The sequence below is a fragment of the Gadus macrocephalus genome, chromosome 17, assembly GCF_031168955.1.
Source record: "Gadus macrocephalus chromosome 17, ASM3116895v1".
NCBI classification, from domain to species: domain Eukaryota; kingdom Metazoa; phylum Chordata; class Actinopteri; order Gadiformes; family Gadidae; genus Gadus; species Gadus macrocephalus.
Genome location: NC_082398.1, coordinates 1,819,881 through 1,841,096, shown reverse-complemented (window position 1 = coordinate 1,841,096; position 21,216 = coordinate 1,819,881). Strand labels below are relative to the sequence as shown.

Below are 21,216 nucleotides of genomic sequence, written 5' to 3'. Positions count from 1 at the left end.
ACACACACACACACACACACACACACACACACACACACACACACACACACACACACACACACACACACACACACACACACACACACACAAACTATCAATAAATATGTCCGTACTGGTTTACTATGTGTGCATGTGTATTACGCACGTCTAATGTATGGCACATGGTAAATAATCAGATTACAGATTACAGAACCACTTTAGATCATAGTTGTAAATCGTATTTATTTTGATATTTAGTAGATCGTTTACAGTATCGTTTTAGAGAAACATTCACCAGGCTTAAAGTTAGTTTAAAAACGTAATCCGAACGTTATGATACAGCCTGGATATCAATCCCGCCCCGGTCAAAGGCATTTCTTCAGCGTAGGTAAACACTCTTTGATTGGAGAATGTCAATGTTGTATCACAAAAAATCTTTTGCTAAACATTCTGTTGAGGAATGCCATGCTGTTGCAAAATGCATAATTTTTAGATGCAAAAACTAGTTTGTGATCATACACTTGTTGTTATTTTCCACATTCATCATTCCAAGGGAAAGGAAAAGGTATCAAGGACAGGAAAGGCATTTCAACACAGGCCGGTGTAGTTCAATACCTCCTTGTGTTTACAAGGATCCAACTGGATCTGGATCCCAAGAAATATGTTCATGAATAGGCCTATGTAAATGCTAAATGATGCATGTGGTCCTCCACCAAAAACATCTGTTTATTTACAAATGAATTCTAATGTAGCTCCTATGATTTGTTCCTATTTAACCTCTGAGTGGTTATTTTTCTTTGCACTACGAAAAATTACAGCAAACTATTCTACCTCTGGACACAAAAGATATGCCCCCCTAACCCTTAATACATCATATCAAAAGTATGATAAAACAATGACTAGATACCACTTCCTGGCAGAAACCAAAGCTAAAGGTTTGTGCTTCGGAGACTTTAAAGGCACCCAGTGCAACTTTCGAGGCTTAAAAATAAACATTCAATTTCTAGTCTTTTTTACACGTAGTAAGTTTCAATAACTCCATACCATTACATACCGACATTTAAGCAGCAAAGATGAGACGTCGTTGTGTGGTGAGAACTGATACAAAATCGATAACAACAATAATGCCGCCATTTTCTTTATTTTTTGTAACCTACAATAAATAAAGCAGGCTTCCAGTCAATGGAAAAATGGCTTCTCCCCACCGGCGATTGTTGTTGTTTACGATTTTCTATCAGTTCTCACCACACAACGACGTCTCATCTTTGCTCCTTGAATGTCGATATGTAATGGTATGGAGTTATTGAAACTTACTACGTGTAAAAAAGACTAGAAATTGAATGTTTATTTTTCATTGAATGTTTACATAAAGTTGCACTGGGTGCCTTTAACCTGACTTCAAAGCAAGGGAGTGTTTTGAGTTTTCCCAGCCAATAGGGGGCAATGCAGTTTCACTGGGTTAGACAAGGTAATTTTACACTGATGAGCAACCACAATCCTTAATGTCTTGGCTGAACTAAAACAGAAAGTCAAGTATGTGGGATAAAGTTGGACCAGTGTCGTGCTGGTACAAACGTATGGAACATTGAAATCCTTGCAAAATTAATGAATTTTTTATCATTCCATGCTCATGTAAGGCTGAACATTTATTTTATTTTGTTTGGCAGAGGATTGAAATGTAGATAGGTGGGTTTGTCAAGCCTTTAGTGGGTCAACACCTTTTCGATATGCTTGCACTTCACAACTAATGACAAGCCATGAGACTAAGCAGGTTGGACGGAAAGCTAAAGACATCCAGTCTGATAAAAAGACTAAGATCCGACCTAGAAGTCTACTATTTACAAAAATAATCCAGAATTAAATCATAGCAATAACTTAGGACGTTTGTCGTGTCCCTTCCCTCTACTTCTGCGTTTACAATAAAAAGGAAAGCGCACGTGTAGAGAGGAAGACGTTGGATGCAATGGGGCCCCTCGCCCAGCCCTCTGGAGACCCCGGTCGCACTCACAAGCTCAAGTCAATGATGATGTGCTCGAAGATCTGAGTGTTGCCCTTGAAGCTGGAGGAGAAGATGAAGTCCCGGCGGCCGGTGGACACCAGGGTGAAGGAGCGCGGCGCCTGGATGTACACCTCCTTGAAGCGCTCAAACTGTTTCTCCTGCGCGTCCCACAGGTAGATCTGCGAGAAGGTGTAGTCGCTGCCCAGCGCCAGGTAGTGGCGCTCCTTGAAGGAGAAGGGCTGCAGGATCATGGAGCCTCGCGACGGCAACGCCTGGATCTCCACAAACTGCTTGGCGCCCCAGTGCAGCAGCTTGGAGTCCCCGATGTAGCGCGTCATGGCCAGGTAGAGTTCCTCCTTGACCCGGAAGTGTTTCACCGCCACCACGTCCTCCATGTTGGGGATCTCGCCTTGCTGGACGAACTTCTGGTTGCTGCGGCTCCACTGGTAGATGACCGGCACCTGGGAGCGGCTGGCCAGGATGAGGTGGGCCTTGCCGTCCACGTCCAGGTACTCTGCGTCCGTGTCGCGGAACCACTCGTGCAGCGACTGGTGCGAGTAGAAACCCTTGCCGTTCCACTTGTACAGCGTGGACAGGCCCGCCTTGGAGCTGTCGGCGATCACAAAGAACCAGTCGCCGGCGATCTGGAAGGTTTCGATGTCGTTGGGCTTGGAGATCTTGGACACCTCGATGTCCTGGAACTTGTTGAATCTGCTCTGGTCGTCGTCAAACTGGTAAATGTGGGAGCCTCCAAAGAGCTGTGCCACGATGACAAACACCAGGCTCTGGATGACCACAGCCTTGCACCCCACAATGGACTGGCCTAAAGAGGGCGAGAGGGGTGAGCGTGTTCAACCAAAAAAGTAGGGAGGAATAACATGGAAAAGGATGTTGTGTTTTGAATAAATCAAAAAAACAACTGCTGATATTTTGATACAAACATTGGCAATGGGGGTTATCGGTTCTTGTCAGAACATAACCACACCTGTGATATTGTCGTACGTCCTAAAATTCATCTCGATGTGGTCCCATTGCATAACCATGCAGCTCTCAGTGTTGGGAGCAGCAATGGCCACGTAGACGTCATTCTTGTACGTGAACGTGTCCACCGACAGTGATTCCGAGGCCACGGACTGGTGGAGAGTGAAATCTGTGGGGAGACACAACGCTTTAAAAGTACGGTGGGGGCAAAGAGCACATCCCCCCCCCCCCCCACACCCCTCTTACTCACTTATTAAAATGAGTACCTAGCATTGTGTAGCATCTTATCCGTCTTTGTTATATACAGGGAACAGGTTAACCTGGCGACTGGCACTTGGTTCTATGAACATCATTACTGTACCGACAGCCATATATTGTTGTTTCTCTTTCGTTTCTTGTAAGTCTGCTAAATGTTAAATGGGGGGAGTGGGGGGGGGGGGGGCTGAGGCTAACAACAGCGAGAAGGGGACGGGCGGCGCCTCCGAGCCTCAGCTCCGGGGGTTCTGACCGGCCTCACCCGTGGAGGTACACTCGTTGTGCAGGCTGGTCATGTCATTGAGCCGCTTGCCCTTCATGGCCTCCGGCCCGGCACACAGGACATCGGACACCGTGGCATTGGTGCTCTTCAGCCACGACATCAGCCACTTTGCCCGGCAGTCGCACTCAAAGGCGTTGCCGCGCAGGTCCCTGGGAAGAAGGTCACATGTGAGGCGATACGTCCGCAGAGCGGGGGGCGTTCAAAACGTCCCGCCGTTCCGCTATTTATACATGCGGCCAATGTGGTCCAAAGTGACTCACAGAGAAGACAGGGATAAGTCATGGTATCTTTGCCCTCCCCCTGTGAGATGGGGGGGGTCAGGCCTCACTCTCATGGATGCTTACAAGACGGAGGAGAGTGGATCAAACCTAGAACCTCACGGATGGGATTCGAACCCTCTCTGCAGTTGACTAATCCGAGCATCCCAAAACAAAGCCTCTTTTTCTCAAAGCAAAAAGCTGTTGGTACAGCAGGCCCAAAGCCAAACCTACAGCTCGATCAATGAGTCCAGGTCAATGAAGAGATCCCTGGGCAAGGCCTTTATCTTGTTGTTTGCCAAAGACCTGCAAAAGAAAAAAACGAATGAGACAATATGAACAAGATACAGGTAAGCCATCATTTTAAGCCAACATGAAACATTTATGCAATGGATACAGCGAAGTAACTTTTTTAACGAATCAGGAAAAGGACAGTGCATGTATTCATGAAGATTAGCCACTGAATGCTTGAAGCACTGCCAATTTTGTAATTGGATGTTTGCCGTTTGTTTCGGTTGACTTCTGTGACACAGAGAGTTCTTAACTAAAAGGATAATGATTTCAGTGCCATTAATAGAACAACTTACAGGTGAGTCAAGTCCCGGAGTCCCCTGAAGGAATACTTTGATGCCGTCTCCAGTTGGTTGCTCTCAATGAATCTGTAAAATATAGCGGCGTCATGTTGAGAATGACATTAGTCATGCGTTGGGAAGCCAAATACAGCCAAATACAAAGAAAATGTGGCACACACAAACATCGGATATGATAATTGACATTGTCTCCTTCACAACCAGATAGTTGCATGATCATCATTCTTTGAAGTCCATACACACTGCTCTATCGGACGGCGGTATCATGACTCTGAAAGTGACAAAGACTCACAGGTATTCCAGGTGTGGCAGGCCAGAGAAGGCGTCGTCGCGTATAGTGGTTAGAGAATTGGAATTCAGGAGTCTGCAAGACACAGACAGAACAAGAATCTCACACGGTCACGTGGCAAAACATAAAAGATCTGTCCGCCGTTTCATGTAGTTAAAACAGAAACAGATTTTGTAATGTAGCTATAGATTTTGCGTTGCATAATGCCACACGTCTTACCCACAGGAATTACCCAGAACACATCTACCGTGGAGAATGATTAGCCGAACAGGAAAATAACATCAAACACATAACATTTATCAAATAAAGAAAGGTACATCGTTCCATCCGATTCCCAAAGCTACTCTGCAATCTGTCCGGTCGTCTCCCTTGTTTCACAAACTTGCTCAGGTAGCACTTTTTGTAGCCGCTCCGGTATTGATCGCCGCAAACGAGGGTTACTCTCAGCAATCACTCCTGAGTGGCTTTTGATCAAAGCGTCTGCTAAATGACTACATGCCAAAGTATTCCTATCTGCTTGAGTTAACACACTTCCAGGGGACTAGAGGGGGGGCCAGGTCATCATAACAGGACATGACAGGACACAGATCGTCCTTACAAGCCCAGAGATGACTGCTGACAGAACCGAGACCAGAGGGAGTCAGCACATCAAAGAAGAAAAAAAAAGGTGGTTTGTTTTTTCGTTTTTTTTTACCTCGCAACTGCCCTTGCAGTTGGAGACAAAAAAAAATAGAGGCATCATTATTGAACCGACTTTATTCTTTATCCTTAAGTTAACTGTTTGAATATGGCATTTGCCCTGGGATGCAGTGATATATTAATATATATTATTATATTATATATATATTATATTAATAAAATAAGCCCTATAATTATAGTTTGAAAAGTAAAACAAATATATTTGTTTTACTTTTCAAACTATAATTATAGGGCTTATTTTATTAATATATTCTATTTATTTTGTGTCACATGATGATAGAGGCATTTAAATAGGCTACTGTGTGTACAAATCTATGAAAAAACAAATCTGTGTGTGAAATCTATATTTATATCTTTATTTGCTGAACTACCCCATAAACAACATCACCATTACAAATACACACCCATCTGACTTATACCCTAATAACCTTCAACCATTGTTTTCTATCTATTGTGGACGCTATATAATTTTGTAAATAATAACATATGATAAATAAAAAGGTGTTGAGATTCACATCGTTTGGTGAACACGGGTTCTAAGGGAGAAGACTGATCCAGAGAACACCCTGTTGTCTCACCACCGTCACCTGGCCTTTCAGACCGCCGCGGTCATCGATAGAATAATCCATTCCTGATGCGTTGGGCTCCATCCCCTCTCCCAACCGGATGGCACTTTGATTATGATTGTTCTAATGTACACCGAGTTCCAACGCAGAACTGCTGATTCGGGATAACACTCAGCACTCAGGTTTTTTTGTTGGAGGAGAATCGTAAACTAGTCTGCCGTAGAGAGGTTGGGGTGTTTGCCTCCCAGCTTTAAAGGTCCCCGGTTCGAAACCCCAGCATTTGCAAGATGCCTCAGACCACACCTTTCTCCACTTGTGATAGAAAAGCAACCGCTAAACGACTCAATAACACAAACTTTGTTTTAAAGTAGACTTAGATGTCATGATACTGCATAATATTGACTGTACTTAACTTTTAGGAGGCTACTCTACTGTACTTGAGGGATACTCTATCGTATCAAGTTGAACCCACTGCATCGTACTCTACCATACAGCTTTGGATTGTATCGTATCAAGCTGTATTGTGTCGTACTATCCAAGAGTAATCGTGTTAATAACAGAACTAGTCTCTGCTCCAGGCCCACCCTCGACATGGATGTGCCAAAACACAGACACAACAACCAGCCATGTCATTGCTGATACCCATGAGCCTCATTGACCTGCAGGCCTCTCCCGTGAGCCCTGACGTCCACCGCCGGTGGCACAGGTCAAACTGATTCCTGATGTGAGGAACGACCATCTTAGGTGCTTTTGGTTTGGCTTCACCTAAAAGTCTGAATCGTGAAACATCCCGATACTAATCTGTTTCGAAGAACTAATCGGCGTTTGAACATATGCTGATGGCCATTCTCATTACTGTTGATGATTTTGAGATATTTTTAAGATGTTTAACAATGATTTATATATTTTACAATGCTTTATATATTTGACATTGCTTTAGAATATTTGACAATATGTTGTATGTATGCAATGCTTTATATATTTTTAACATAATATTGCTTCAGATATTTGTCAATGCTTTAGATATTTGACATTGCTTTAGATATTTTACAATACTTTATATACTCAACACTGTTTTATACAATGCTTTATATATTTTAAACAGCTTTAGTTATGTGACATGGCTTTAGATATTTTACACTCTTTTATATGCACAATGCTTTATATATTTTACATTTCGTTCGAGGTTTTGACAATACTTTCTATATTTCCTAATGCCAGATGTGGCTCTGGTTGTATGTCTGCCCGATCAGCACACATCGGTTCCGTTGCCTTGGAGACACAGATTCATCTTTTCCACCTGGATGTGCTCCCCTCCAGGGAGGGGTTCAAGTGGGGGGGGGGGGCTTTTAGAAGGCTTGAGGTATCACATAACGTAATGTAATGTCATTCAACGTTTTGTTATGTAATGTAATGTGGGCCTGTGAGCCCTTTGAGACTCTTAGCTGTGATTAACAAACCTGAGCCGACTCCAAATGCAATAATGAATCCCTGTGTCCCCTGTGAAGACCTGGTCTGGTGAGGATGGCATCAGTCCTACCAACAGGAACCAATCGGCCTCTAGTACCTAACCCCAACACCTTCAGCATTCAACCTCAACCACCCTCCTTCCCCCAAAAAACGAGATCCCTTTTCCTTTTTTGCACATATCTGACTGCACCACAAAACACAGGAAACGCGTGCGGGCCTATCGCTGGGCGAGATGGGAAAAGGGTTGTATTGATAAAGAATGCTTACAGGAGTTGGAGGGACTGCATGTGGGAGAACATGGCCTCCTTGATCTCTGAGAAGGTTCCGTTCACCAGGCTCCTGCAGAACAACACAGGCAGACACCGTCAACGAGAAACCCCAGCTATAATGGGGGGTGGGGGTAAATAATTAAAATAACCCAAAACAAACTGGACACTCGGATCAAGGATCCCGTCAGGCATCCAGGTCAGGCCTCCCACGCAATAACGTTGACTGACAAGTTAACTACAGCCAATAACTTGGACGCACACAGCCTGCATGTTGAGATTGCTGCGTAAAAAGATGCTGCATTAAAACGGTCTCCTCCAGTCCAAACCGTGCACATGAAAGCAAATGAAAACAACGGCTGCATTTTATTTTTTTGCAGGCTTTTTCGGGCAAGACTACTCACAGAGAATTGATGTCGTTGGGACTAATCCTCGGCACGTTGGTGCCCCCGACGCAGATAATGGACTCTTTGGAGCAACTGCATGTCGAAGGACACCGGATCTTCCTCAGATGCGCCGGTTGACACAGACACGAGAATAACACAACGAACACACAACGCAACAACGTCCACATCTTGACAACTGGTTGCAGCTTCCTTCTCCTTGTCTGGCGTGCATGTGTGAGGCGAGGGTAATCTCGGAAGAAGAGGAAGAAGAAGAAGAAGAAGGAAAACCCAGACAGGCGAAGGCAGATGGCACGGCGTGTCCACCCTGCACCATGAAATGCTGCACTGGAGTCGGATGTACCCCTGACATCAGCACATCAGCCTTTCATTATTTATTAACGCCGCTTGTTTTCCTATTGGCTGGGCGGGCTTCGCTCTCTGCAGCGCGCGGTGATGCTCGCATCAGCACCACCAGCACCGCCCCACAGGCGTATTTACTCCCAACCCATCGGAGGTGATGGCCACGTTTGTTTGGGAAAATAAACGGGACTTTTTAAGTGTGGGGGTTCACAGCACGATTCACAGAGACACACACAAGAACGATTGTAGATAGAAGTAGGAGGCAGAAACCAATCTAACTCAGCCAGCGACGCTTATTTCTTTATTGATGTCTTAGTTCTTTAACAAGTTTGGCGCATATACAACACTATACAGCAACAGTTCAAGTTAATTTGACGTGCCCGCCTGACCAACGTGGTTGATGGTTGCGGTGGGGGGTCACGAAGCAGCATCTATCGTGGATGAAGGTTTGGAGCAGCTGTGAATAGGGGTTGAGTTTGGGGGAGGAGGAAACGATGAGGCGGCCTACGTTCTTGACACACTAGTGATAAATGAAAGGAATATAGAGCTACGTAGTGCCATACGTCAGCCACCAGATGTGTAGGTGAAGTAGATGTTCAGTCTATTTACAGCCAATGCATAGAAAAGTATTTTTGTGTGGAAATAACACTGTGCATATCTGGTTTCTGGCACATCCATGCATCATCACATTTAGAGCATGCATTGCATCCTCAGATCCCTATAAATTGCAAAGGTGTATAAGGTATAAAGTGTATATATATATATATATATATATATATATATATATATATATATATATATATATACACCACTTACTTAGTCAGGAGATGAGGCAACATTTGCATAAACCAAGTAGAAATAAACATAGGGCCAATTTGGCAAGATTTGTGGTAAAGTAAATGATTGGGGTCTTTTCTGTGGCCGGGTTACTCGTTTGTGGCCGGGTTACAAACTTAAGTCACAATAGTCTATTTGGACACTTAGGGAGACTTGTCTGGTGCTCCAAAGGTACGTCTGACATGATGACCAGTTCTACAGCATCTCTGCATCCTCATCCCACCACCACCACCACCACCACCACCACCACCACCACCCCCACCACCACCACCCCCACCACCACCACCACCACCGGCACTAGAGGAAGTCGGCCGGGCCCCGGATTGAGAGAACTTCTGCTCCCCCACCAGCACAGTGGAGGCTTTTTAAACCCGCTGATTTATGGCTGGGAACTGAAATGTGGCGCGGGTTGAAGAAGCAAGAGAAGATAATGATGGGATGGCGATTCAACCCAGGAGCCTAAAATACAACAGTGCCACAATATGGAGGGAAAGACTGCTTTTGTGACGGGCCAAAAGCAACGTGAGGGTGGATTGTCGGAGATGAAACTGGGTTTAGTCCTAAAGTACTCGCCACATAGATCAGAAGAATACAACCTTTGGCGAGATGTTCGTTATCCCTCTGAATTCTTAATGATCTGTGTTTCCCCAAGACACTGGAGAGAGCTATTTTGGGCCAGATTCATCGATTACTTTCTTGTCGTAACTATCCGTTACATAGACGGGCTATGAAAGGAAAGCCCGTACATTCACACGGTAGTACTCGAAAATAATGTACATTGTCAGTTTACATTTCGCAAGAGAAGAGTTCCGAGCAAGACGTGCGTTCTTCGCAGAAGTCAGATTGAATTGAAATGCAGAAAGCATGGCAGCCATCGTTTATAAAAAGAAAACATTGGTAATGATTCAAAATACATACATGAGCTTCAACGATTGGGATTTAACAGTGCAGAATCAATCGATATTTTGTTCCTTGGACCTCATCCAATTGTCTATTCAAAACAAAACAATTTTTGAAAATAAGAAACGTATCCCTCTAAAATGATACAGAAAAACGCCATTATTGAGAATTACTATATAGATATATGTTGTATTAGAGTGTCTCATTCTTTTTTTTTCTTTGCGCGAAAGGCACAATCTATAGAGTTTGCAACTTTGTGTATTTAGAGCAAGTGCCGTCTTCCTGTTGTTGTTGTTGTTGTTGTTGTTGTTGTTGTTGTTGTTGTTGTTGTTGTTGTTGTTGTTATGTCTAATTCAGTCTCCAGCGGTGCCCTCGTCACACGTCAGGGACTCGGGGGGGAAATGCTTCTGTGGTCGTCGTCACCACCACCTCCACCGCCTCCACCACCTCCTCCTCCTCAACCATCACCAGCTCCATCATCATCATCATCATCATCATCACGACCACCTCCTCCACTTCCTCCTTCACCACCACCACCACCACCACCACCACCACCACCACCACCTCCTCCTCCTCCTCCACCACCACCACCTGCTCCACCTCCTTCCTTCCTCAAGGCCTTCAGGCACCTGTCCAGCCTCTTGACGCAGAGCACCACGTCGTCCCGCGTGACGCCCACGGCCGCGGCGGCGTTGAGGTAGGGCACCGGGTACGCCTCCGAGTGCGACATGAAGCCGCGGAACGTGTGGCCGCCCAGCGTCTGCTCCTTGCCCAGCGGGATCACCCTGGGGGGGGGGGGGACAGGCCACAGCACATTCAGGGGGGGTGATGGGCGGGGTATTTACATTTATAGTCGATCATTTCACATTTTTCTGGACCTTCGTGAAAATACGTAAAACGCTAATGTACGTTAGCGTTTAACGTAGTTTCACGACGGTCCGAAAAAAAGTTGAATCATCGATTATAAATGTAAATAATCTCGTTCTGAAAAAATATATAAAATTTCGACAGTAAGTGAACCGACTTTACATCGCTGTCATCGTCAGAGAATCCTTCAAGAAGAACGAGAGCTGTTAGTAGTTTCAAAGCTCGATGCTATATCGGTCTATACACTCGGTATCGGCCGATACTCAAGTTCAGAAATCGGAATCTGTATCGGTAAGGAAATAAACGGTATCGCAACGTCTCTAGTGGTAACAGTTTGTACTCCTTCGTTGCCCGCACTGCACTCTGGGAAACGACAGCGTGTCTGTACCCGGGGCCGGAGACCACAGCCTCCGCTGCGCTTAAACGCACCACGAGAGCGACCCGTGGCCCCCTGTGTCCGCTGAGAGTCGTCCATTACACCATAATGAATTCGCCCCAGGCTGAACACATGAGGGAACATTCCCATTGGGGCCTAGAGTACAAAATGTCTTCCAAGAGACGTGTGAGGAGGAGCTGTTGAACGCAGCGTCTCTGGTCCGGGGAGACGGGGACAGGCGACGTGGAGACGACAGGCCTCGCCACACCGGGGAAACCTTCAGACGGAGAGGAAGGACGGACACAGCCCGTGGCTGAGGTTCCCGCTAACGCCTTTAATAATGGAATAAAAGGCGTGATTGTATTTCGCTTTGAACTCGTAAAGATAAAAGAAGAAAAGCAAACTAATAAATCTTTCATGGGACGTTTTAAATATTTACTCTGCGCTCGCACGCTTGAACTTTTAGGAGGTAGGGCGTGTGCGTGCGTAGGTGCGTGCGCGTGTCTATTCCAAATTCCAAATCTGATTTGGAATGTCTAACAACCCACACACACAGAGAAACACACACACGCACGCACACACACACACACACACACACACACACACGCACACGCCTCACCTGGCCCCCGACACCTGTCTGGTGAACAGCATTGATCCCAGCTGAGTGACGGCCTTGTTGTCCCCGTCGCCACGGAGACCGTCCAGGGACATGGCTGACACACACACACACACACACAGTGCAGACCGAAGACAAAGACACACACGAGAGGGAGAGAGAGACGGACACACACACAGTGCAGACCGAAGACAAAGACACACACGGGAGGGAGAGAGAGACGGACACACACAGTGCAGACCGAAGACAAAGACACACACGGGAGGGAGAGAGAGACGGACACACACACAGTGCAGACCGAAGACAAAGACACACACGGGAGGGAGAGAGAGACGGACACACACACAGTGCAGACCGAAGACAAAGACACACACGAGAGGGAGAGAGAGACGGACACACACACAGTGCAGACCGAAGACAAAGACACACACGGGAGGGAGAGAGAGACGGACACACACACAGTGCAGACCGAAGACAAAGACACACACGGGAGGGAGAATGAGACAGACACACACACAGTGCAGACCGAAGACAAAGACACACACGAGAGGGAGAGTGAGACAGACACACACACAGTGCAGACCGAAGACAAAGACACACACGAGAGGGAGAGTGAGACAGACACACACACAGTGCAGACCGAAGACAAAGACACACACGAGAGGGAGAGTGAGACAGACACACACACAGTGCAGACCGAAGACAAAGACACACACGAGAGGGAGAGTGAGACAGACACACACACAGTGCAGACCGAAGACAAAGACACACACGGGAGGGAGAGAGAGAGACAGACACACAAACTCACACACACACCGGAGAGACAAACACAAATACGAAAGAGAGACAAACTCACACACACAAGAGAGAGTCAGACAGACACACACGCACAAGCAGAGCAAGTTAACATTGAGTGTTGCATGAACTCAAATGACTGGGCTGTTGACAGCAATGCGTCTGTGTGTCTGTGTGTGTGTCTGTGTGTGTGTGTGTGTGTGTGTGTGTGTGTGTGTGTGTGTGTGTGTGTGTGTGTGTGTGTGTGTGTGTGTGTGTGTGTGTGTGTGTGTGTGTGTGTGTGTGTGTGTGTGTGTGTGTGTGTGTGTGTGTGTGTGTGTGTGTGCGCAGCCCCTCACCCAGGGAGATGGGGTTATGGGGGGTGTGCAGAACCCTCTCTCTGTGGGCCGCGGCCAGACTGCCCAGCTCCTGAGACAGGAAGGAGTACATCTCCTGCAAACACACACACGCACACACACAGGGAGGGAGAAAACAAAAGTCACGTGACCGAAAACACAGCTATAAATAGCTGACTACAGTAGCCGTTATTTTTAGCAACAAACCGTGTTCGGTTTTCAGCCCATCGAGCAGAACCAGTAGCAAGCCCCCCTCCCCCCTCCCCCCCTCTCCATCCCCCCCTCCCCCCTCTCCCTCCCCAACCGACTGCGTTAGCATAGCGACCGTGACTAGGCTAGCTGTGGCGCGCCGCGGCCGCCCGCTCACCTGGGCTGTTTGCCCCGCCGTCACGGCAACACCTACGGGATCAATTAGGGACGGGGGAACAGCAGGGGGTGGGGGGGGTTCACCTGACCACACAGCCCCAATGGGCCCAAGGTCTGGACTCTCACAGTGTGTGTGTGTGTGTGTGTGTGTGTGTGTGTGTGTGTGTGTGTGTGTGTGTGTGTGTGTGTGCGTGTGCGTGTGATATCACGCTACGCCCAGCTGTGGCCTGTAGGAAGAAATGCTTCTCATTGGTTGTCAGAGAATCAAAGTACCCGCCCCCCAGCCCGGGCCACAGACGAGGGGGGGGGGGGGAATTAGTCAATCAGGGACCATTAGCTCTCAGGATGAGAAAATAATGAAATAAATAAGAAGCAGGGAGGAGTGGCACATTCTAGAACCTGAATTATTGAGCACAGCCGTCCCGGGAGGGGGGGGGGGGGGGGGGTTTAAAAGCCCCTCGTTTCTGCAGACGCCCGTCGAACGCAGCGTGTGTCCCCCCCCCCCCTGTGAATTATGGATGGCCCGGTCGACGAGGAAAATCAATGACCAGGGCCGCAGGGGGCCGTGTGATTGGACGCCGTCGGGCGCGTACCCGACTCGGGCCACGCCCCGTTCCACCGCTAAAAAAGAAACCCGGGGAAACGCGGGAACGTTCGGGACGTCTGCGCCGTGCACTCCGAGCCCTTCCCGTGCGCCGGTCCAACGCCGAAGAACAGTAAGAATAACCTGAACCGTAAAACGAATGGAATACCCATGAGGTCCCCCATCGAGACGCCATGTCCAGCGTAAGTCTGGGGGCGTGGAGAGTGGGGCTGGGATCAAATGGTGCAGTGAGGAGGAGGAAGAGGAGGAGAAGGAGGAGCAGGACGAGGACGAAGAGCAGGAGGAGGAGGAAGAGGAGGAGGAGGAGCAGGAGAAGGAGGAGGAGGAGCAGGAGGAGGAGGAGGAGGAGGCAGATGCGGCATTGTTCTCCGTCTCTGCCTTCCAGTGTGAAGCCCCCGTCTAATGTGTGCGGGGGGGTGATCCAAAATTCCCAAAACACAAAGTTTTCCTTGCGATAACTCCCACGAGAGACACAGACAGACAGACACACATGCACACACACACACACACGAGAGAGAGACAGACCGACTGAACCACACGAGGGGGCTCACCTTCCTCTCCACCAGCAGCCTCTTGTAGCCCCCCGCCCCGAGGCCCAGCAGGGTGATGAGGACGTCGAGGCTGGGCGAGGCCGAGGCGCGACCTGCACACAGAGGTACAATCCCTCACGTCAGGTCACCCATGATCCCGTCACAGCCCACCTGGCGTCGTGGTGAGGTGACCCCCCCCACGCCCCCGTCCTGTCCTGTCCTTTCCTGTCCTGTCCTGCCCTGTCCTGTCCTGTCCTGTCCTGCCCTGTCCTGGGTGAATACAGGTCCTTACGTCCCCGCCCCCTGCCCTACGGACACGGCCTGCAGGCTCCAGGTCAGCATGGAGAGGGAGACAGCTAGGTCTAGAGTTATGGCTGAACACACCGAAGAGAGAGAGAGAAAGAGAAAGAAAGAGACACACACAAGAGACAGACACACACACACACACGAGAGAGACAGACACACACACACACACACACACACACACACACACACACACACACACACACACACACACACACACACACACACACACACACACACACACACACACACACACACACACACAAAGAGAGACAGACACAGACACAGACACACACACACACACCACACAAGACGGACAGACAAGATGACAGGCAGACACACACACACGAGAGAGACAGACAGAACTAGATCTTGAGTTGTGGCTGAATACATCGAAGAAAGAAAACGCGAGGGGAAAAACCGTGCGGTGGAAGAGAATGACTTCCCATCGTCCCCTGGGGCGCGGCGGTGAGCTCACCTGGGTACATCTGGCTGATCTCCTGGATGAAGGCCTCGTCGAATCCGGCGATTATGGCGCCACCTACTGGCACCATGAAGTTCTTGTCCAGGCTCTGCACAAACGCGTCCACCCGGCCCACGCGAGCTCCCTGAGCAGAGCGGGACAACGTGAGGACCCTTCGACCACGGCCACAGAAGTATCACATTGATTCCCAAAAAAAATAACTGTTTAACTCGCCTTCTTTTCCTCACTTTACCCAACTGGCTAAGAAACTCCAGTCAGTTGTGACTCCACAACTGACTCCATTAAACCGCCTTTGTGTTTGACACATTAAGCTATGTGGGAGGATGGGGGGACGGTACAAGTGGACACTAACAGGTCAAGGATCCCACACCAGCACGTCCCTTGGTGGAGGTGCAGTCGAGGCACAGACCTGCTGGATGAGGTGCATGCACTTGGAAGACTGCACCCCGTAGGCGTTGTTCACGATGTGGGGGATGTCGTACTTTGCACACAGCGTGGCCAGCTCCTCAATCCTGCAAAAAACGCCATCGCGATCACTTCAATGCCGTTTGGGCCCTTTTACAAAGGGGAATGATTGATTTAAATAGGAGATCTTCATTCAATTGAAGTTAAAGTTCTACTTTTTAGATTAGGAAATACTTAGATAGTCAAATGAAAATTCCAAGAACAAAACAACAAATGCAGCCACAAACATTTCCCAGTTAGGGAAACAAATTCTCTCCAGCTAACATTTTACTCATATCCTCACATTTTGGTGGCATGAATTACTAAAGCTCTTACATTAATCATATGTTTGTTTTGAAGAACAATTGCATCCGTACCAAAAGATATCAATGAAACAATGTACTGTAGATTGCTACGTGTAAATAAAATAATTAAATTTGGGGAGTGTTTTAAAATAAACTAGATGTACAAAGATATCCAGTCGATGCGGTTTGAATGTCAAACCCATTATTAATATATTAATGATAAATACTTAATTTTATTTTCTGCAAACTTTGCTCAAACCGACAAATTGGCGGCCATTACGGGCGACCATTCCCGGCAGCCATTTTGTGGGCTCTATGGGCTGATGGCTAGCGGTCTGTGTGGGGCATGGTTCTGGGAGCGGTCAGAGAGGTGGTGTGTGGGGGGGGCGGTCAGAGTGGGGGTGTGTGTGTGTGAGGGGGGGGGTACCTGTCGGGGACGCGGGGGGCGAAGCAGGACGTGGTGGAGTGGACACACAGCACGCTCTCCGCCCCCAGCGCCTGGATCTGTCTCTCCACGGCCGCCACGTCGGTCCGCAGCTCGTCGCCTTCCAGAACGTTCTCCACCACCACCGGCTCATAGCCTGGTCACAAGGGGCGGATCCACGTCAACAACAACACTGCCCCCCGGGGGACGGAAACCAAGGCTTCTGATTGGTTGAACCACCGGCTCATAGCCTGGTCACAAGGGGCGGAGCCACGTCAACAACAACACTGCCCCCCCGCTGGACGGAACCAAGGCTTCTGATTGGTTGAACCACCGGCTCATAGCCTGGTCACAAGGGGCGGAGCCACGTCAACAACAACACTGCCCCCCGGGGGACGGAAACCAAGGCTTCTGATTGGTTGAACCACCGGCTCATAGCCTGGTCACAAGGGGCGGAGCCACGTCAACAACAACACTGCCCCCCGGGGGACGGAAACCAAGGCTTCTGATTGGTTGAACCACCGGCTCATAGCCTGGTCACAGAGGCGGAGCCACGTCAACAACAACACTGCCCCCCGGGGGACGGCACCAAGGCTTCTGATTGGTTGAACCACCAGAGGACCCCCCGGGCGTGTGAGGAGGCGGTCTCACCTGCGGTGACCATGGCCTTGAAGCAGGACTTCTGGTCGATGCGGGGCCAGACGATGTAGCGCGCCCGGGGCCGCCGGTGGCGCAGCGTCAGGAAGCACAGGCTCAGGCTCATCCCCGTCGCCATGGGGACCACGAAGCAGCTGGCCGCGCTCCGTACCCCTGAGCGGGGATAACCAACGAAACTCACCGACACGTTTTCCTTGGTTCTAGAGGTTTATAGAATGTACACGTTTTAACGTAACCTTTCAACCACTGCTGTTTTACTCTGGTATTTTGTGACTCTTTCAAAGGGTTTTTTAGTACCCTAAAATGCATGACGGTATATAAATAAAATGTATTATGCTTATCACCCCAGTCCTCAAGAATCTCCACTGGCTCCCCATCTCACACCGGATCCACGACAAACTCCTGGTCCTCACCTACAAAGCCCTCCACCATTTGGCCCCCCCATATCTCTTTGACCTTCTCTCCCTCTACCAACCCCCCCGCGAGCCCTCAGATCCTCCTCAGCCGGCCTCCTCTCCACCCACACATCAAAACTCCACAGCCTTGGTGACAGAGCCTTCTCCAGGGCAGCTCCCAGGCTCTGGAACTCCCTCCCCCAACATATTCGTGACTCTGAGTCCAGTGATTCCCCCAGTACTGTGTTGTTAAGGCGGCCGCCTTAACAACAATAGGGCCCCGCCTTGACTACCAATGTATATAAAAAAATAATGTATATATTTTTTTTATTAAATATTTCTTAATTGCTATGCATTAACAAAGTAGAAAATAAAGATCAATAATGCATCAGTAATACTGTTACAACAATGGTCGTGCCATAAGGCTTTTTGAATGGAATTGACCCCCCCCCCCCCCCCCCCCCCCCGCTCCGGGACCACCTTGACTAAGACATTTTCTGGGGGAAACACTGGAGTCCCTCACCATCTTCCAGTCCCGCCTCAAGACTCATCTCTTCTCCTCACCTACCCCTAGATCACTCACCAACCCTAGCCCCATCAACTCTAACTTTTTTCTTGTTTATCTATTGTTGTGCCCCTATGTAAAGCGCTTTGAGTGTGAGAAAAGCGCTATATAAATTGAATCTATTATTATTATTATTATTATTATTCCATCGGTTAGAACCGAAAGCGTTTTCAGTTTAATTCCAGTTTGTCCTTTTTTATTTTTTTCTCCATTTCCAAATTCAAAGATCGTTTTCCCGCCTTAGGCCTCGAGATTCAGACATTGTGTCCTCTGCACCCCCCACCTGAGAGCCTCAGGACGTCCAGCACCACCGAGTTGGTGAGTTTGTTCAGCAGGCTGGAGCCCGCCGCCTTGGGCTGGACCGCGGCGATGTCCCCCGAACGGCCGATCCCGTGGATCAGTCTGGACGGCAACACACAGAGGACAATGTTAGACGATCAGAAGAGAGCGGCCATCTTGGTTCAATAAGCTGCTATAATATTCCCCTCAACGGTATGGAATGTATATATTAATTATTGCTTTTATATTGCAATTACTGATAGTGAAAATATGATATGAATGAATGATAGTTGTTAGTATTTTGGTTGTTTCTACTCAAACTAATAAATAATAATAAATAATAAAATGTGCCACTGTCCTAATGCCATATCTTGGAGCTTGGTATTTCTGGTAAGCTTGGCATTTAAAAAAATAATAATCTTTGGGACGTGAACTAATCTTTTAGCCAGAGACGATGGCCAAAGGATTTAGAGCTAGGTTTTTAAATGTGGTATCCATATCTCAAACGCTACATGTTTGAGTATAACTGTAGATTATTATTTAAAACATGTACACAGCATTGAAGTGAAACCATGAATGCCCAACGGTCTCCCCTCGTTAGTAACTCATCACCCCGATATGACTCCACTTCTACCAACGACTCTCCTCCACTTCTCCAAGCAACGGTTCGATGTCAGATCAAAGAAGACCCTTTCAAGATGACCTCAGCGTAAAGACTCGTCCCCGTTCAGCGAGCGTCTGACCTGTAGTGGCGCCGGGCCACCAGGCCGGACGCCACGCGCCCTTCACGCTCGCCCACGCCGCAGTTCCCCAGGAAGTTGTTGCTGTCCATCAGCGCCAGCTCGTTGAGGAACAGTTCCACGGTGCTCTCGCTCCAGCCCTTCTCCGGACACTTGCCCTGCAACCATGAAACGACCAACAGCAGATCTACATCCAACGCATGACACAACAGCAACAGCTTATTCCAGTCACATGACACAACCCTAATAGCAGCATCTTATTTCAGTCACATGACACAACCCCTACAGCAACATCTTATTTCAGTCACATGACACAACCCTAATAGCAACATCTTATTCCAGTCACATGACACAACCCCAACAGCAACATCTTATTCCAGTCACATGACACAACCCCAACAGCAACATCTTATTCCAGTCACATGACACAACCCCTACAGCAACATCTTATTTCAGTCACATGACACAACCCCAACAGCAGCATCTTATTTCAGTCACATGACACAACCCTAATAGCAACATCTTATTCCAGTCACATGACACAACCCCAACAGCAACATCTTATTCCAGTCACATGACACAACCCCAACAGCAACATCTTATTTCAGTCACATGACACAACCCCAACAGCAACATCTTATTTCAGTCACATGACACAACCCAACGCAGAATACAGTATCTATAATGCCTACCGGTGAACTGCGCTTTTTTTTCTTTTCGATTAACAACACTACATTTACATTTAGGGCACTTAGCAGGCGCTTTTATCCAAAGCGACTTGCAGAAAATAGAGAAACAACAATATATCGCTGTCGGTACAGTAGGGATGTTCATAGAAACAAGTGCCAAGCACTAACAATTGTCAGGTTAACCAATTCCCTGTAGGCAACAACTCTTACTAGTGTCTAAAGATGAAAATATATCTTTAGCTATATAGATAATTTTAGTCGCTCCTAGTCCTGCATTTTCGGCCGTGCCACCTGAAGTTCTCGTACAATAAACGACCATCTCCGAGTGCCTGACTGCTCCGGTTCTAACTGGCTGGGTCCGGTCGGACTCGGTCGTGGCCTCACCTGCTCCAGGAGCTGTCTGATGAGCTGCTCGTGTCCGCGGCGCGCCTGGGAGCCCTGGCGGACGTAGGACGGCGAGACGATCCTCTCACTCAGGGAGAAGTTCTCCGGGTTCATTGTGACGCTAAGTCTGAGGGACAACAGTGTGTTAGCTCTGAAGTCTGGGGGACAGAAGGGCACCTGTTGGGTGGTACCTTGTGAACTCCCACCAATTGAAACTCATAGCTTTCAGAATATGATGAGACTACTCCTAGTACTTCTAACACCAAGATACAATGACATCCCTTATTGCCATAAGTCAATCATCAAGTACTAGTATTGGTATAATCGTTATCAACAATAAAAGCAAAATGGGGCACTAATCATTATCCTAATCACAAAACGTCAATGCACAGACAAAGTGTAAATAGATCTCATAATATCTTAAGACGGGGTCACAGGTCATAGGTCACCTGTCAGTATGGGAGCGCAATATTCAGCTGCGCTTTAGTAAGACAATGAAGACCAAACAGGAAATTAACACCTCAAATCATTCAGATCATGTGTTTGTTAAGTTCGCCTCCAGCGGTCTTACCTCTGCTTCCACTTTAACGCGGGTTTTCGCCTTATTATTGACGTTAATTACAGTTTATTCGCAGGTTTTACTCCAAGGCAGGAAGCGACTCTTCTCTGCAGAGCATGGAAGTCTGTCACGTGACCGTGGCCATGACGCAAGCACGCAAACGACGTAAAGGGGATCACGTGATTTTGGTCCGCATACAGGCGTGAGCCAATCGGAGCCCACCAAACGTGGACTATCAAGGGACAAATATTAGCCAATTCTTTTATCATATTATTATTGTTATAAATTATTATAAATGAATGAATAAGTGAAAGCTCCAATGAAATACGGTAGCATTATTTAAAATGGTTAACTATCCCACTAAAGTGTCTTTTTTGTGAAT

At 47.8% G+C, this 21,216-nt stretch overlaps 2 protein-coding genes across 2 annotated transcripts; both read right to left on the bottom strand.

The window, feature by feature from the left end:
* Window positions 1-1,338: 1,338 nt before the first annotated feature.
* lgi2a (leucine-rich repeat LGI family, member 2a) lies at window positions 1,339-8,412 on the bottom strand. The gene is made up of 8 exons (XM_060035567.1): window positions 8,039-8,412; window positions 7,636-7,707; window positions 4,637-4,708; window positions 4,342-4,413; window positions 3,989-4,060; window positions 3,477-3,646; window positions 2,964-3,128; window positions 1,339-2,801 (listed from the first exon to the last, which is right to left on the bottom strand). Exons 1-8 carry the CDS (start codon window positions 8,206-8,208, stop codon window positions 1,984-1,986), a joined length of 1,611 nt encoding a protein of 536 aa, XP_059891550.1. The 5' UTR covers window positions 8,209-8,412; the 3' UTR covers window positions 1,339-1,983.
* Window positions 8,413-10,079: 1,667 nt separating this feature from the next.
* Window positions 10,080-21,008, bottom strand: sepsecs (Sep (O-phosphoserine) tRNA:Sec (selenocysteine) tRNA synthase). The gene is made up of 12 exons (XM_060035570.1): window positions 20,847-21,008; window positions 20,276-20,402; window positions 19,206-19,360; window positions 18,467-18,585; window positions 17,218-17,376; window positions 16,570-16,723; window positions 15,803-15,905; window positions 15,388-15,517; window positions 14,628-14,719; window positions 13,110-13,203; window positions 11,980-12,073; window positions 10,080-10,902 (listed from the first exon to the last, which is right to left on the bottom strand). The coding sequence occupies exons 2-12, from the start codon at window positions 20,387-20,389 to the stop codon at window positions 10,575-10,577; spliced, it is 1,542 nt and encodes a 513-aa protein (XP_059891553.1). The 5' UTR covers window positions 20,390-20,402; window positions 20,847-21,008; the 3' UTR covers window positions 10,080-10,574.
* Between the last annotated feature and the right edge of the window lie 208 nt (window positions 21,009-21,216).

Excerpts from the sequence above, each read along its gene's own strand:
- lgi2a (XM_060035567.1), bottom strand. The coding sequence starts at position 8,208 with ATGTGGACGTTGTTGCGTTGTGTGTTCGTTGTGTTATTCTCGTGTCTG. Across the intron at positions 3,647-3,988 it reads CTGGACTCATTGATCGAGCT|GGACCTGCGCGGCAACGCCT; the intron begins GTAGGTTTGGCT and ends CCTTCTTCCCAG. Across the intron at positions 3,129-3,476 it reads CAACGAGTGTACCTCCACGG|ATTTCACTCTCCACCAGTCC; the intron begins GTGAGGCCGGTC and ends GTCTCCCCACAG.
- sepsecs (XM_060035570.1), bottom strand. The coding sequence starts at position 20,389 with ATGAACCCGGAGAACTTCTCCCTGAGTGAGAGGATCGTCTCGCCGTCC. Across the intron at positions 17,377-18,466 it reads GGACGTCCTGAGGCTCTCAG|GGGTACGGAGCGCGGCCAGC; the intron begins GTGGGGGGTGCA and ends ATCCCCGCTCAG. Across the intron at positions 14,720-15,387 it reads GATCAGCCAGATGTACCCAG|GTCGCGCCTCGGCCTCGCCC; the intron begins GTGAGCTCACCG and ends CTCTGTGTGCAG.